We start from the raw sequence: 16,589 nt of genomic DNA on the forward strand, positions 1-16,589 counted from the left end.
CAATTTTGGGGCCTCTTCTATTTTTAATTTATATTAATGATATGGCCACGATTTGTACCAAACTCCTCCCAATATTATTTGCAGATGATACAAATCGTGTAGCTTCTCACCAAGACTTTAATATTTTAATCAAAACGGTCAATGAGGAACTATCTTCCATTGTAAAATGGTTTCAATGGAATAAACTTACTCTCAATATAAAAAAATGCAACTTTATGATTTTTTGTAATACTAACAAACATTACCCTATAGAATTATCTAAAATCCTTATTAATAACACTCAAATCGAATTGGTTCAGCATACCAAATTTTTGGGAGTCATTATAGATAGTGGTCTTAAATGGTCTAACCATATCAACTTCGTATCTAAGAGATCAGCTAAAATGTTGGGTATATTGAGGAGGGTTTGTCCTTTAGTTCATTCTTCAGCTTTTTTAACCTTATATTATAGCTTTTTGTTTCCATTCATTAATTATTGCAATATTGTCTGGGCAGCTACCTATCCTACCTATCTGAAGAAATTAATAGTCATACAGAAGAAATATCTTAGATTTATTTCTCATTCAAATAGATATGCACCATCGGCACCCCTTTACAATAAATTCAAAGTTCTCCCTATTGATAAGGTAAATATTTATCAAACATGTCTATTTATGCATACGTTTATATATAGGAAACAAGATCTACCAGACTCCTTTCAGAGTTTGTTTATCCCTAGCTCACATGTACACTCATTTCAAACTAGACATAGCAATAATACTTTTGTCTTACCTTACACACGAACTACAAGACATCAATTTAATATTTCTTTTAGAGGTCCTAAGCTCTGGAGTGATTTAAGCCCATCGTTGCGATCAATGTCCTCTTATTCTGCTTTCAAAAAGCATTTGAAGAGACTACTATTGCTAGCCTGACGCATTTATGTAGTCCTTTCTAGGTATTGCTTGCTCTTTTTGCATTTTCATCTAGATTGATCATCTTTTATGTTATTGAACTGTTGTTTTGTATTGTTTTTTGTTGTTGTTTTTTTTTCTGCTTATGCTCTTGTTTTGTTTCGCCTGTCTTTTGTTTTTTTATTTTGTTTTTTTGAGTGTTTAGTCTGCATGTCTCATGAGTTAATATGAGCAGGAGTGGAACTCTGTACAAGCCTAGAGTGGCTTCGTTCCCTCCTTGCATAGTTTTGTACTTGTACTAAACGTGCTAAACAAATAAACTAAACTAAACTAAACTAAATAAGACAAAGATATTAATTATTGGAAACCATATTTCCCATGTTACAAAGACTGCATTCTTCCATCTTAGAAACATTGCCAAGCTACGAAACATGTTACCTGTTTCTGATGCAGAAAAGCTAGTTCATGCATTCATGACCTCTAGACTGGACTATTGTAACGCACTTCTAGGTGGTTGTCCTCCTTCTTCAATAAACAACCTACAGGTAGTCCAAAATGCAGCAGCTAGAGTCCTTACCAGGTCAAGAAAATATGATCATATTACCCCAATTTTACAGTCTCTGCACTGGCTACCTATTAAGTTCCGTATCAGTTACAAATTATCGTTACTTACCTATAAGGCCCTAAATGGTTTAGCTCCTGTGTACCTAACTAGCCTTCAACCACGCTACACTCCATCACGCACCCTAAGGTCACAAAACGCTGGACTTTTGGTAGTTCCTAGGATAGCAAAGTCCACTAAAGGAGGTAGAGCTTTTTCACATTTGGCTCCCAGACTCTGGAATAGCCTTCCTGATAATGTTCAGGGTTCAGACACACTCTCTCTGTTTAAATCTAGATTAAAAACGCATTTCTTTCGCCAAGCATTCGAATAATGTATCTCTTAAATTGTGACTGCAGTTGTATCTGATCAAATGTGCATTATTATTCTTTAGCTTGGGTTAAACTAATTAATTTTACTTTGTTGGCTCAGCAGCTATGCTAATGATGTCTCTATTTGTTTCTATGTTTTGCCACAGGATTTACATCCCGTGGTAACTTTTACACAAGCTCCAGTCTGGATCCAGAACACCTGAGAAGAGATGATGCTGACCCTCAGAGGACCCCAGATGATGCTAACCCTGAATCAACAAACAGAACTATCAAATATTTCTACAATTAAGTGTGATTGCATTATATAATAATTGCTGTTAATAATGTTCATAGTCTGGTTGACTACGTCTTGTATTAATTTTTCTGAAAATTTCTGTCATATGCACATAAACTGACAGTCATCACTTATAAGCTAGCTACTACTAAATATTGTAGAAACGTAATTTTTTAGTAAAGTTGCTTTGTAATAATTTGTATTGTAAAAAGCACTATAGAAATAAACTTGAATTGAATTGAATTTACTCGTATGTGACCCTGGAGCACAAAACCTGTCAGAAGTAGCACAGGTATGTCTGTAGCAATAGCCAACATTACATTATGGCTCGCAATTATAGATTTTTCTTTTATGCCAAAAATCATAAGGACATTAAAGAAAGATCAAGTTCCATGAATATATTTTGTACCATAAATATATCAACACATTTTGATTAGTAATATGCATTGCTAAGGACTTCATTTGCACAACTTTTTCCTCAATATTTAGATTTTTTGTATCCTCAGATTTCATATTTTCAAATAGGCCTAGTTGTATGTCGACCAATTATTGTCCAATCATAACAAACCATACATCAATGGAAAGTTTATTTATTCAGCTTGTGGATGCTGTAGGCCTATATCTAAAAAAAAAAAAAAAGGCCTTTATGACTGGTTCTCCATGGTCACATATTTGTGAGTAAATGTATTATTCATAGAAGCAAGTTTACAAATTTAAAACATATATTTATGGTTTTATTAATCGTGAGTTATTGTTATTATTTGTATGTATTTGATATATGTAATAAATTATTGCTCTGCTTTAGTTCTGCAAGCATTATTGTATAATTTTCGATATTTGCGATTGAACCACAGACTTTAAAAAAAAAAGTAAAAGAGGAAGAAGGTTTGAACGACGGTGCAATTTTACATCAAACAACGCTGCGTTACGTGATGACGTATCCAAAACTGATTCATTTTTGAAACGGTTCATTGAAGTGATTTGTTTGAAAGAGCCGATTCGCGGACTGCATCGGACTTCCCTCCACTATCTTGCTGCTCCTCCCTAAGCGTGATGGTATTAGAGTCATGTGCGGATTTGGACCTCTGGTCCACCGTAGCGGCTGTCACAACCGGAAGTTTACGTTGGTCTCACAGAGTCTCGCAGGGTGACAGCCCACAGCCCTGCACAGGATACAAGACTAGACAAGTATTTATTTTATCGGAGACTACCGCACTTTAAAGTATTTATTTTATCGGACATACCGACATTTATGCGCATCGTATTAATGTAACATTTTAATAATGGCCGCAGAATTTTTAGTGATGTTGTATGAGTACTCTCCTCTCTTTAACATTATAGTCATTTCATTGTGTTTCATGATCACTGTAGCTGTTGTGTTGGGCTGGTAAGTTCATATTTATCTGGATAAACTACATTTCAGTCCAGTGTTAGATGGTTTGGGTTATGTAAGGACTTCTTTAATGTGTGTGAAGTTGGGTTTAATATAGCATCTCTGGTTATCTGGTTTCTTTTTAAAAGCAGAAGTTGGTGGTCACATCCTTAATCTGTGTCTAACTGACTTTGGTTTCGTCTGTCAAGGTTTAGATTTGATGTCCCGGACATTTTGCGCCGTTCAGATGAGGCTGAATCTCTGACAGCTGTCCCCGAGAGGAAGATGGTGCAGGTGACCAACCCCTTCGCTCTGGAGATGGACTCGACTGCTGGGACAGTCACTGGTGAGAAACTAGCAATAACCATGTTGAATCAATATGAAACGAGTCAAACGTGCTCAGTAGGTGTATGTTTTCTCCTTGTGTCAGAGGGTGTGAGTTTGCAGCTGTATTGTCTTGAAGACTGCGTCCTCAGCTGTTTCTGGGGGTGTGGTGTCCGGGCTCTCCAGACGGCCCTTCAGAGTCACCAGCATGGGCCCGGGCCCCGGCTCCTCACACCTGAGCTGTGTCAAGAGGCTCTGGAGTTCAGCTACCTTCACCACCAAAGCTTCAAGTATCCTCTTCATGTGTCTGAAAAATAGACAACTCGCTCTCCATTCAAGGTAAACTATAGCATGTCATCATGATGAGTAAAAAAAAAAAAGCTATAAATAAACCATTCACCATGTCGACATGATGATTGCATCACAAATAAAATTGTACATAAATGTATACCATATACTGTACATAAATGGAAAAACAATAACTACTATAATTAATGAATCTGTAATTTTTTCTTATAATAGCAAAGCTAGATTGATGAATAGAACGTTCAGTTAGAAATAGAAATATTGCATTACGTTTTATTAGAATATTAGATTATATAGATTATCATATATATATAATTTAATAATAATTTATGCATTTAGCAGACGCTTTTATCCAAAGCGACTTAGTGCATTAAGGCTAACATTTTTTACCTAACGTGTTTCCTGGGAATCGAACCCACAACCTTGTGCTGCTGAGCCACATATATATATATATCCAAATCTAAACTGTTTTGTAAACATATACAAGCACATTCACATTTTTATTAACCAACCAGAAAAAAAAGTGTAATATTCATTTCTCAATTTTTGTATTAGTTTTTATATAACCTACGTTTAAATCTGTACTGCATCTGACTTCCTAAATATACAGTGTTTACGCCTTTACATGTCTCCCCTATGTGACGAATAAAACATTTTTAAATTAATATGATAGAACACGATTTCATGCTTTGTCCTTAACATAGCGTTAGTATACATAAAGAAGAAAAAGGAGAATACTTCACTCAGATGCCTCCAGATCTCGGAGTAACCGATTTTGGGTTGCTCCCCCGGGATCGATACCCGTTGGTTGCTGTGCTGACTCTGGCCACTCCGGAAACCAGAGACAACTACAATATTGTGAGCAGCAGTCTTTTCTTCATCTTGGGACAATGATCGGATGAGATGAAGTCCATTGTTCTGTTGTCTCTCTAGGTGGCCAGTGTGACAGTCCTCCACGTTCCTGATGACAAATACAGACTCTCTGCTAGGATCCTGTTTCAGTATCTCCTCACAGCGCAAGGGAATCTGTACGATCTAAAGGTATGAAAACACGTCCACAACATTGGCTTTTTTTTTTTTTTTTTACTGTTCTGGTATCAGTTTTTGTATGTTCATTTTGATCACACTTAATCTTCATCACCCAGTGTCCCTAAAGCAAAATGGGGCAGGTTTTAATTATATACTGTTAATTAAGTGCCTTGTCTAGAGCGGGATCTTTTCGTTTCCACAGCCTCTCTTCATGTCAGCAGACAACAGCAACTTGTCTGGAACCACAGAGCCTTCGATTAACACGCAAGGGGCGGAGCCACAGCCAGGTGAGCAGGGGGAGGAGTCTGATTCAGAAGGGGAGTGGCCTGACACCCGAGGCAGGGACTGTGTGGTGTGTCAGAATGCACCGATTAACAGAGTGCTGTTGCCGTGCAGACATGCATGCGTATGCGACGGCTGCGTGTGCCACTTCCAGCACTGTCCGATCTGCCGGGCGTTCGTCCTCCAGTCTTTTGCTCTGGCTAACCAACCAGCTCGTGATGAGGAGGACTTAACAGAAGACTAAACCTGTGTAAACCCAGGATGAAAAGCAAGGCTTTGCTGGAAAGGCAAAGTTCGTAAAGGAAACGTGAAGAGATGCAGGCAGCTGACCTTTAACCCCAAGAATGAACTCTTCCAGAATGATGTCAGTTTTAGGCTTTTGAAGTTCAATGTGCTTGTAAAGAGGCTTAATATAGAGATTAATTTAAATAGAATATTTATTTTTATTTTCAATATATTGGTTAAACTAACAAATACACACTTCAGAAGGAATCGTCAAGTTTTTGTTTTTTTCTCTCCACCAAAGGATATTGAGAGATACGGTGCAAACAACATGGGAGTTTATTTTATTTCATTAATCGTTGACTTCAATAATGTGGAAAAGCAGGCCAGGCACACAGTTTATATAACTGATCACACAGATTTATAAAGAGTCTATACTTGGCCAACAGGTAAATATTACTTTGATCAAATTGGGGTAAACAATGCATTAACTGAACAGCTGAAGTCACTTGATGGTAATAACTGAAATGGAACATCAGAATGCTTTCAAATGTTGAAAAAAAAAACAAAAAAACGAAGTGTCCATTGAGAGTATACTGTTTACTGACTGAAAAACCCCTCACATTTATACTTTGCACAAACAAATGTGGTTTTATACAGGCTTGTAGTCCAGTTTGGACTCCAGCTTCTTAGAGTCTGCCACCTTCCTCACAGCTTTCATGAAATCCTCCTGAGTCACGTACTCATGGTCGGCACGAATGGCAAACATACCTGTTGGATAACAAGTAGAAGAGGTCATACAGTGGGAATTCTAGAGGCTCAAAGGTTCAAGGTTTGGCTTGTTAGCGTCATGCTATTAGACCCAAACCATTTCCACTAACAACTATTTTTTTAAAAGTTGTAAATGCTGACAAAATTTGTTTTTCAAAAATGTTTCATCATATTTAGGGCTGCAACAACTAACTGATAAAGTAAATAAATCAATGAACATGATTACTGAATTTGGATGAATCGCAGTCACTTCACATGGCAGAAAAAGGGCACGACCCAAGTTGAACATAGGCTTCATATTCAGTGCTTCAGACTAATAAGAATCTAAGAAGGCTTGCACTGTCTGGGTGCATGTCTAACATTTGACAGTTTGTGTGTAAATGTTAGAAAGTCGCATGAGTGAATCTCCATTAAACTAAGAATGAGCACCAAACATACAGATCGCAATAGAAAGTGAACACTACAACTCAAATGTAACAATTGCTAGATGTTAAATGTACATTTAAAACTCTACATGAAGAAAGTAATTCTATTTTAATGAGAGCAGTAACTGTAAGGAGACTATTGTAATGGAGTATAAATGTAATTATGTTCGATGAGTGACTGTGTGTTTAGTCACTGCTTTTGTTGTTCTTGATTTTCTTAGTTATTTTGCACATGAAGTTTATTCTACATAAATACTGTATTTGTCAATTTTCATGTTGTATGGGGGGCAACATTGGACAGGATGCAGAATAACTTCTTAAAATAAAATACTGAAAATAAATTTATCTGATTAATCCAAGGCAATCTACAGATTATTCGAATAGCAAGAGTTGCAGCCCTAATTATATTAGCATTGTGCACAATTTATAGTTTTTACTAGACTATTCTGACAGTGATTTTCATACTTTTATGGCCCTTGACAGTAACTTTGTTCACAGTTTTCCTGTGGCTCAGTAGTAGAGCATTAAGTTAGCAAATGGTTTTGGGTTCGATTCCCAGGGAACACACATACTTGTAAAAAAAAAAAAAAAAAAAAAACCTATAGCCTGAATGCACTGCAAGTCTATTTATCTTTGGATAAAAGTGTCTGCTAAATGTACATTTACTTGGACAGCCTCAAGCCTCCTGGTTTTCATCCAAAATATCTTAAATTGTGCTCTGAAGATCAACAAAGCTTTTACGGGTTTGGAATGACATGTATCCCTTTAAATCAACCTATGAACTATCCCTTTAATGCCTTTTTAGGACTCCTTGATTTGCACATTGCAATGCATATGGATCTTTCTTACCAGCTTCAGTGCACACATTCCTCAAATCAGCTCCATTGAAACCGTCTGAGAGCTTGACGATGGCTTCATAATCTGGAGATGAAAGGAAATGTGAGGAGAGAGGAAAAAGAAGTACTTGAAGTAGCAGCTGTAAAAACCAAAGCAGAAAACCTGAAGCGCACCTATCTCTCCATGCTTGGTGATGGGTCCGGAGTGGATCTTCAGGATGTCCAGACGAGCCTGTTCATTGGGCAACTCAATGTCTGGACATTAGAAAAATAAAAATTAGCTCAAGTTTCCTTACCACAGTCTCTGAACGATAGTGAAAGAGTCAGACTCACGGATCTTTCTGTCCAGTCGGCCAGGACGCAGCAGGGCGGGGTCTAAAGTGTCCGGCCGGTTGGTGGCCATGATCATCTTGACTCGATGCAGAGTGTCAAATCCATCCATCTGATTCAACAGCTGACAGACAGAAATATTTGCTCTAATTGTTTTGCTTGTACATTAATATAAAGGAATATTTACATTCAAATAATTAAGCATTAATTGACAAGAAAAAGAGTTTATTCATTTTTGTTAGACTTAATTTAATAAGCTTCATTCACAAGTGAATTTACAAACCACCTCCATACCTCCATCAGTGTCCTCTGGATCTCTCGATCCGCTGAAGTTCCTTCGGAAAACCGACGTCCACCTTCAAAGAGAAAGTGTGGGTTAAATCAGTCAAGAACAACTGAAGTTTCATTACACATTATAAGAATGGCTTGGACTGCAGTGAGCTGAAGAGCAATACCAATAGCATCAATCTCATCCATGAAGATAATGCAGGGCTGATGGTCTCTGGCGTAGTTGAACATCTCTCTGATGAGTCTGGCACTCTCACCAATGTACTTGTCAACAATAGAGCTGGACACCACCTGACAAACAACACTGTTTATTTAACACTGTGACCTTGCAGCATAACCACTGCCCTGTCTCAGGTGTGCCAGTGCGACCCGAGCCAAACCGTTTATAGCATCAATATCAACATACCTTAAGAAAATTGCAGTCCAGCTGACTGGCCACAGCTCTGGCAAGAAGGGTCTTTCCAGTGCCTTAAATGAAGCACTTTGTGTGAAAATGTACCATTTCACATAAATATCAGTAATTGCCCAACAGAGTATAACAGAATGACTGACCTGGCGGTCCGTACAGCAGGCAGCCCTTGGGAGGAATAATGCCCACCCTCTGGAATAGCTCAGGATTGGTCAGAGGCAGCTCAATTACCTACAAAAGACAATCGTTCATTCGTAATCGCGATATTTCAATGAGTTCAGTAAAGTTCAAGCTGCATTCACACTGCAAGGTGTAATGCACAGATCCAGACTTTAAACACATTCTGTCGGTTTACATTCAGACACGCTTTAAACGTTTAAAATATTGACATGATCAGCTCTATCATGCAACATGTCCGTGGACACTGCATACTAGCGGTTTGCATGTGTACTGCATGTCGATGTGGACAACGACACAGAAGTACAAGTATAAATCAGGCTTTAATAAGAGAGTCATTTGAACCAAACCATTTAAACGGATGATTTATTCAGGAACGAAACAGCATTGTGGTTGTGTTTGGAATTATTTAGACTTTTAGACTGAATCATGCAGTGAAAGAACACACTCTAAATGTGTTCCCGCACTCTGTAGGAGTGTTTTGAATGTTTTTTGCAAAATACTCAATGTCAAATCACATATTGTTAAAACAAAAATTAAGATATTATCACAGACCACATATACATATGTAGTTAGAGTGAATATTAAATGACATGATACTACAAAAGAAGTTGGACATATATCATGTGACTGAGTATCTGAATTAGTGTTGTCACGGTACCAAAGTTTCAGTATTCGGTACCGATACCAGTGAAAATCCTCGGAAAATTTCGGTACCAAAGCAAAACACAAAAATATGCTAATTAAAATGAAAACTTTTTATCACTAAAAATAAAGTAATATAATTATGAAAAACCGTAAACAAATTTCACCCAAATTTAATTTGTCAATGAAATTTAAACATTAATTTTTTTGGTAAATAAAGGGGATTTGTTATTAAAATTAAAACATGGAAGAAATATTGTGATTTATTTATTTAAAAAAATAAAAGTTTTATTAATTTTTTCAACAGTAGTAGCAGTATCACATACATTCTACTAAATAATAGTAATACTTCTAGCACAATGCCTTTATTTAAAAATGAACTTATTTTGACAGGCTTCTTTTAATTTGACACTGGTTTTACTCCGGTGAAATGGTAAAATGCTTGTGAAGTGAAGAGTTCTGGTGATGTTATGTATTTATGTCCTCATTGAGATGGCAGATGCTGAAATTACTGCAAGCGTCATACACTTCAGTCTATGTAGTAAACAAACCCACACGTCTCTGCCATTCATTCATTCATTCATTCACAAAGAGACGCGCAGAACATGCAGGATTCATATTTCAACCAACATTTACAGATACTGGTCCATATGGAGATTTGATTTGATTAATTTATGCTAACTTGGACAAATTCTGTGACTGTCCGTATTAAAATGTAAGTTTCATTTTCTTGACTGGATTTTGAGATTCTGTCCGCGTTTACTGCTTCGTGGAAATCATAGCGCTGTATGCGTCAAGAACCAGGTTGACCGTGTACCACCAGTACTTAAAGAAACCTGGTACCGTCACATTTTCATTTTTTTAATACCGACTTGGTACCAAAGTACCGGGTCTTTTGACAACACTAATCTGATATGTATCATATGAAAATAATTGGGGGGAAAAAAAGTGATTTGACGTGTTCTTCCAGTTGAAACAGAAGTTACATGAGATCATTTGCACACAATATAAGCAAAAAAACATCAACAATTGATTGGCAATATAAAGGTTTGGGATGAGTAAGATTTTTTTCATCAGCTGATAATGATATTATGCTATTGTCTTTCTGACCTCTCTCAGCTCACGGATCTGCTCAGACAATCCACCGATCTCCGAGTAAGAAACGCTGCCAGGATCTTCATGAGACATGTTGTACACTAGAGGATCCACTTCACGAGGCAAATACCTTTAATAAAAAAAGGGGTTCTCATAAAACAACTGAATATTAAAAGGCCCTTTCAGAGACGCAATCATACCTAGACTGTCAGGCAAGAGCACAAGCAGAACTAAACATGCTTGTTGAGACTGAACCTCTTCGCACTTACCTCATGATCGTGAGAGTTGTCATGTCCAGAGCCACACGAGTGCCTGGTTTAAGCTTGGTTTTATCCAGCTGAAACAACAACACAAGGCCAGGTAAGACAAACTGACTTGGCAGTCACACAATCATATGATTTATAATGTACAATCAACATGCTCACCTGTCTGCGACATCCAACCACATAACGTGGGCCATTAGTTGCTTTGACAATAACTATAACAGAAATAGAACTTCAGGAACAGAGCAGCATTAGACTAGACCATCAAATACAGCTGATTGGGACTTACATTTCTCCTCGGTTAGTTGTTTCAGCACCTCACCGACAATCTGAAATGATCCGATCATAAGAAATACCGATATCTAGCTCATCTGTCGCGGTAGTAATCAAATACTCGAGTGTATTTGGCTGAGATCTTACCTGTCCCACACTCTGTAGAGCTTTCAGATCATTCTCAGACTTCTCGTACTGTTTCGTGAGCTCCTTCAGCTGCTCTCTCACTGCAACAGAGGTTTCAGCACATTATGAAGCGATAAAGTGTTTATTCACAGGTAAGTTACAAACGTGGTAAAGGTTTCATCTGCTTCATGTATCAGAGATGCTAAAAGGTTCATTGTGAGCGTTTCCTCGTAGAGAATAAATGAGAATGGCTGTTTTTAATGCTATATGTTGTAATTAAGTACAACTACAACACAAAGAAGCATGTTGTGTTCCTTTATTTAATCATTTAATAGGGGTCCCCTGTTAATATTTGCTGTTACCATTAGCGGCTAATTGATTTCAGCTCTGCATGACAAAGCGACTTACAGCACAGACGGCCGAAATAAAGCAAATAACAGCCAGAGAAGCTACTAAACTGCTGGATATCAGTCTGACGTGAACAGAAATGTGTCACTCTTACACTCTTTGAGGCGTCCGTCAATCTCTTTATGCTCCAGTAATTTCTTTCTATAGTCTTGTAAACCTTTCTCCCTGGTGTCCGCCATGTTCACGGCCGCTTCGCTCTCTCTTCTTCTTCGTGTTGTTAATGATAGAGGCTGACAAAACCATCAGACGGCGCATTAGTGCCACCCACTGGACGAGCGAGGATGTACGACCAAGCGCTTTTGGTTGGTTAGAAATTGTGTGTGTGTGTGTGCAAAGCAATTTTATTTTTTATACTGATTTTCACAGTGCACACGGTTTAAAAACAGCTTCACAGGAATTTGTACTAATAATGTTTATAAAAACATGCTCCACATTAGGTCTGGACAATAATTCAATATCAATATGTATCGTGATATAATTTTTTCAATAACGGTGATATGATTTTTAAACACATTTCCGATATTTCGATATGCACTGTTTTCCATACATTGATTCATTTGTGGCGTTTGTCTTCGTTGAATAAACATGAGCACTGCACGTTTCAAAATCAAAACGCTGCACGAAATAAAACGCTTATGGAACATTATACATTATTCCATTCCAAAGCTTGCAGTCACTATGATTTCTTTCTCTCTTTTGGAAAGAAATTATAAAAATGAATACTTTTATTTAGCAAGGATTCTTTCAATTGATCAAAAGCGATGACAAAGACATCTATTAATTTAAATAAAAGTCTCAAAAACAATCTCAAGTGATACAAAGTTGGCACATTAGCTTAATTCTGAGTTCTAATAATGGAGTGTCCATGGAAAATTGATTTAAAAAAAAGTTGTCAATCAAATAGAGGAGTATTTATAATTTCAGTTGTTAACAGTGAGTATAGTTTTTAAAAAAGGTTAACATCACAGGTGGAAACACTGAAAATACAGAAATCTGTAAGTGAAACAAAAACATACATGTTAAACTTACTTTGTGTGATGACCACTGCCCACAGACTTCCTCTTGAAAATAGTCCATAGATTCTCTCTGGGGTTCAGGCCTGGTGAGTTTGCTGGCCAGTCAAGCACACCAACACCATGGTCATTCAACCAACTTTTGGGGCTTTTGGCAGTGTGGGGAGGTGCCAAATCCTGCTGGAAAATGAAATCAGTATCTACAAAGAGCTGATCAGCAGAAGGAAGCATGAAATGCTCAAATTTATTGGTAAATGGATGCAGTGACTTTGGTTTTCAAAAAAAAACTAAATGGACCAACACCAGCAGATGACATTGCACCCCAAATCATCACAGATTGTGGAAACTTAACACTGGACTTCAAGCAACTTGGGCTATGAGCTTCTCCACCCTTCCTCCAGACTCTACGACCTTGGTTTCCCAAATTAAATCCAAAACCTGCTCTCATCTGAAAAGAGGACTTTGGACCACTGGGCAACAGTCCAGTTCTTCTTCTCTTAGCCTAGGTAATACGCCTCTGACGTTCTCTGTGGTTCAGCAAATTCCTTGACATGTCTCTGTGTGTGTGGTGGCTCTTGATGCCTTGACCCCAGCCTCAGTCCATTCCTTGTAAAGTTCAACCAAATTCTTCAGTCCAGTTTGTTTGACAATTCTCATAAGGCTGTGGTTCTCTTGGTTGGTTGTGCATCTTTTTCTTCCACACTTTTCTTTCTACTCAACTCTCTGTTAACATGCTTGGATACAGCACTCTGTGAACAGCCAGCTTCTTTGGCAATGAATGTTTGTGTCTTACCCTCCTTGTGAAGGGTGTCAATGATTGTCTTCTGGACAACTGTCAGATCAGCAGTCTTCCCCATGATTGTGTAGCCTAGTGAACCAAACTGAGAGACCATTTTGAAGGCTCAGGAAACATTTGCAGGTGTTTTTATTTGATTAGCTGATTGGCATGTCACCATATTCTAATTTGTTGAGAGTGAATTGTTGGGTTTTTGTTAAATGTGAGCCAAATCATCACAATTAAAAGAACCAAAGACTTAAACTACTTCAGTCTGTGTGCATTTAATGTATTTAATACACAAGTATCAAAATTTGAGTTAAATTACTGAAATAAATGAACTTTTCATTGACATAATAATTTATTGAGAAGCTCCTGTATATATCTGTGACCAGAACATGATTTGTGTGTTGTATCTGAAGTTCTTTCAGCATTAAAGCAGCTTATTAAAGAATGATAGAACTTAAAGCACTGGTAGTGATCACTGAAGTGGTACTTGGTGAAAGACCTCATTTCTTTGCACTGCAAAATGTAATTTTTTTTTTGTTTGACACTTGTCTCATGAAATTTGTCAATGCAATAAAATCAAGAATCTGTGATTTGTTCATTCTATTTCTTTTTTATTTAACGGACAAAAGTACAAAGAAAAGATTTTTACTGACCAACGTAAATGTATTTTGTAAATATGAACACATTTTGATGGCTGCAACAAATTCTAAAAAAGGGACCGAGACAAAATAAAAGTGAAAAAGTTATAGGATATCCAGCTTAAACTGTTTTGAAACTGTTCACAGTAAGCAGGTGAATTAGTTATAGGTCAAGGAATCATGTTTGGGTATAAAGAGCATCTCAGTCTTTGCAAGCAATGCTGGATCATGGCTTATTTTTTTTTGTGCCAAATTTTCCCTTAAACGAAGTGTCAAACAAATAAAAAATCACATTTAGCAATGCAAAATTGCAAATAATTTAGGTCTTTCATCAAGTTCCATACCTACTATTGTGAAAAGATTCAGGGACTCCAGAGAAGAAATCACAGTACATGGCCAAAAGTTCTGGCAGTGACCCATTTTGTGTTTTGCAGAGTTTGCTGCTTCAGTATTAGTAGATTATTCTTCCATGTTCCATGTTTCTTGTCTTATTAGTTCTCTGAGTTGATCACAATTTGTGGGCCTCTGCTTGTCCACTCGCTTTTTGAGGAATGACCACAGCTTCTCTATAGGATTGAGATCCAGGGTGCTGCCTGGCCACAGATCCAAAATTTCAATGTAATGATCTTCGAGCCAGTTCTTTATTACTCTGGCTTTGTGACATGGTGCTCCATCATGCTGGAAAATGCACGGATCATCACCAAATTGCTCATGTATTGTTGAAAGAAGCTGCTCTTGCAGGACGTTTTGAGAACATTTTTTATTCATGGCAGTGTTTTGGGCAGAATTATGAGAGTGCCCACTTCTTTGGTTGTAAAGCAACCCCACACATGGATGGTCTCAAGATGCTTCACTGTTGGCACAACACAACTCATGGTAGCATTCAACTTTTCTTCTCCGAACATCATTTTTCCAGATGTCCAAAACAATCTAAAGAGAGAGCTTCATCAGAGAAAATCCAATCCTTGTACTTCCTGCAGAACTTCAGTCTGTCCTTGATGTTTTCCTTGGAGAGAAGTGGCTTCTTTGTTGCCCTTCTTTACACCAGGCCGCTGTCCAATAGTTTTGGCCTCACTGTGCATGCAGATGCTCTCACACCAACCTGCTGTCATTCCTGTGCAAGCTCTGCACTGTTGGTAATACATTTCCATAGCTGACTTCTCAGGAGGAGACTTCCTAGCGCTTGCTGGACACTCTGGGATGTCCTGAAGACTTCTTCACTGCAGTCGAACATCTCTCCTTGAAGTTCTTGATGATCAGGTAAATGGTTCTTTCAGGTGCAATATTCTTTGTAGCAATTTCCTTGCATGTGAGGCCATTTTGATGCAAAGCGATCATGGCTGCACGTGTTTCTAGGTAATCATTGCTAACAAGAACACAATGATTGGAAGCGCTTATTCCCTCCTTTCATAGCAATCAGTCTGCTCTTACAGTATAATTAGGATGAGAGTGATTAACCTTATAGCACTCATTATCACATTTTGAAATGTGCTGCTTATATGATTAATTAATTAATGTTAGCTGGTCATTTTGTGTCAGGTTCAAAAAACAGTGAAATTATTTTTATTTATTTTTTATGAAAAGTTACTTTTTTTTCGACAGTGAAGATTTTAGAAATTATTTCAAATGCATCTTATCACTCTTATTACACAATAATCTAGAAACAAAGAGAATGAACACCACAACAGCTTAAGCAGCAATCTTTGCAAAACACAATATTTATATCAATTCTAAAACTTTTGGCCATGACTGTACATGTAGGGCAAGGCAGGAAACCTCAGTTGAATGTGCTTGATCTTTCAGTCCTCAGATGGCATTGCATAAGAAACCACCGTGCTGCGGTGTTAAACATAGCCACATGGGTTCAGAAGTACTTCAGAAAACTCTCATTCTGCATGTGTTACAACAGCATGATTTCGTAGAGACAAAGTGAATGTGTTATACTGGCCTGCCTGCAGTTCAGATCTGACTCCAGTTGATCGTGCCTCATTCCCCACTTTTCATAACCAGTCATGAAAAGGAGAATCAGACAATGACAATCACAGACTGCTGAGCTTCTGAAGTCTTGTATCAAGTGAGACTGGACAAAAAACTAGACAAACATTTTAGTAGCCTATCCTCAGTTCCCAAACAATGACACATTGTAATTAAAAGGAAGGTTGATGTGACAGTGTTAATTGTGCCTCTGTCCCAACTTTTTTGTAATGTGTTGCAGGCATCAAAATGTGTTCATATTCACAAAATACATTTATGTTGGTCAGTGAAAACTTTGGAAAGCCTTTCTTTGTACTTTTGTCAATTAAATAAAAGTTAAAGAGAATGAACAAATCACAGATTCTTGATTCCATTGCATTTTTTCAAAATGTCCCAACTTCTCTGGAATCGGAGTTGTATAGGGCAACTGACTTTATACATCCACAAAAAAATCCCCTTGAAACAGTTGGTTAAAAATAATTGTTTAAGAATGAGTTCC

At 37.5% G+C, this 16,589-nt stretch overlaps 2 protein-coding genes across 2 annotated transcripts; one reads left to right on the forward strand and one right to left on the reverse strand.

The window, feature by feature from the left end:
- The first annotated feature begins 3,310 nt into the window (after positions 1 to 3,310).
- On the forward strand, positions 3,311 to 5,905 carry cgrrf1 (cell growth regulator with ring finger domain 1). Its single transcript, XM_059513153.1, has 6 exons — positions 3,311 to 3,487; positions 3,682 to 3,818; positions 3,903 to 4,086; positions 4,813 to 4,960; positions 5,036 to 5,143; positions 5,334 to 5,905. The coding sequence occupies exons 1-6, from the start codon at positions 3,384 to 3,386 to the stop codon at positions 5,655 to 5,657; spliced, it is 1,005 nt and encodes a 334-aa protein (XP_059369136.1). The 5' UTR covers positions 3,311 to 3,383; the 3' UTR covers positions 5,658 to 5,905.
- Positions 5,906 to 5,951: 46 nt separating this feature from the next.
- Positions 5,952 to 11,927, reverse strand: psmc6 (proteasome 26S subunit, ATPase 6). The gene is made up of 14 exons (XM_059513152.1): positions 11,776 to 11,927; positions 11,295 to 11,374; positions 11,164 to 11,203; positions 11,037 to 11,089; positions 10,881 to 10,948; positions 10,627 to 10,741; positions 8,838 to 8,925; positions 8,692 to 8,753; positions 8,453 to 8,576; positions 8,292 to 8,353; positions 8,001 to 8,121; positions 7,842 to 7,922; positions 7,681 to 7,752; positions 5,952 to 6,406 (listed from the first exon to the last, which is right to left on the reverse strand). Exons 1-14 carry the CDS (start codon positions 11,858 to 11,860, stop codon positions 6,288 to 6,290), a joined length of 1,170 nt encoding a protein of 389 aa, XP_059369135.1. The 5' UTR covers positions 11,861 to 11,927; the 3' UTR covers positions 5,952 to 6,287.
- Between the last annotated feature and the right edge of the window lie 4,662 nt (positions 11,928 to 16,589).

This window comes from Carassius carassius, chromosome 27 (genome assembly GCF_963082965.1).
Source record: "Carassius carassius chromosome 27, fCarCar2.1, whole genome shotgun sequence".
Taxonomy (NCBI): Eukaryota; Metazoa; Chordata; class Actinopteri; order Cypriniformes; family Cyprinidae; genus Carassius; species Carassius carassius.

Excerpts from the sequence above, each read along its gene's own strand:
- cgrrf1 (XM_059513153.1), top strand. The coding sequence starts at position 3,384 with ATGGCCGCAGAATTTTTAGTGATGTTGTATGAGTACTCTCCTCTCTTT. Across the intron at positions 3,488-3,681 it reads GTAGCTGTTGTGTTGGGCTG|GTTTAGATTTGATGTCCCGG; the intron begins GTAAGTTCATAT and ends TCGTCTGTCAAG. Across the intron at positions 5,144-5,333 it reads GGAATCTGTACGATCTAAAG|CCTCTCTTCATGTCAGCAGA; the intron begins GTATGAAAACAC and ends TCGTTTCCACAG.
- psmc6 (XM_059513152.1), bottom strand. The coding sequence starts at position 11,860 with ATGGCGGACACCAGGGAGAAAGGTTTACAAGACTATAGAAAGAAATTA. Across the intron at positions 8,754-8,837 it reads CCTGCTGTACGGACCGCCAG|GCACTGGAAAGACCCTTCTT; the intron begins GTCAGTCATTCT and ends GCTTCATTTAAG. Across the intron at positions 6,407-7,680 it reads GAATGTGTGCACTGAAGCTG|GTATGTTTGCCATTCGTGCC; the intron begins GTAAGAAAGATC and ends GTTATCCAACAG.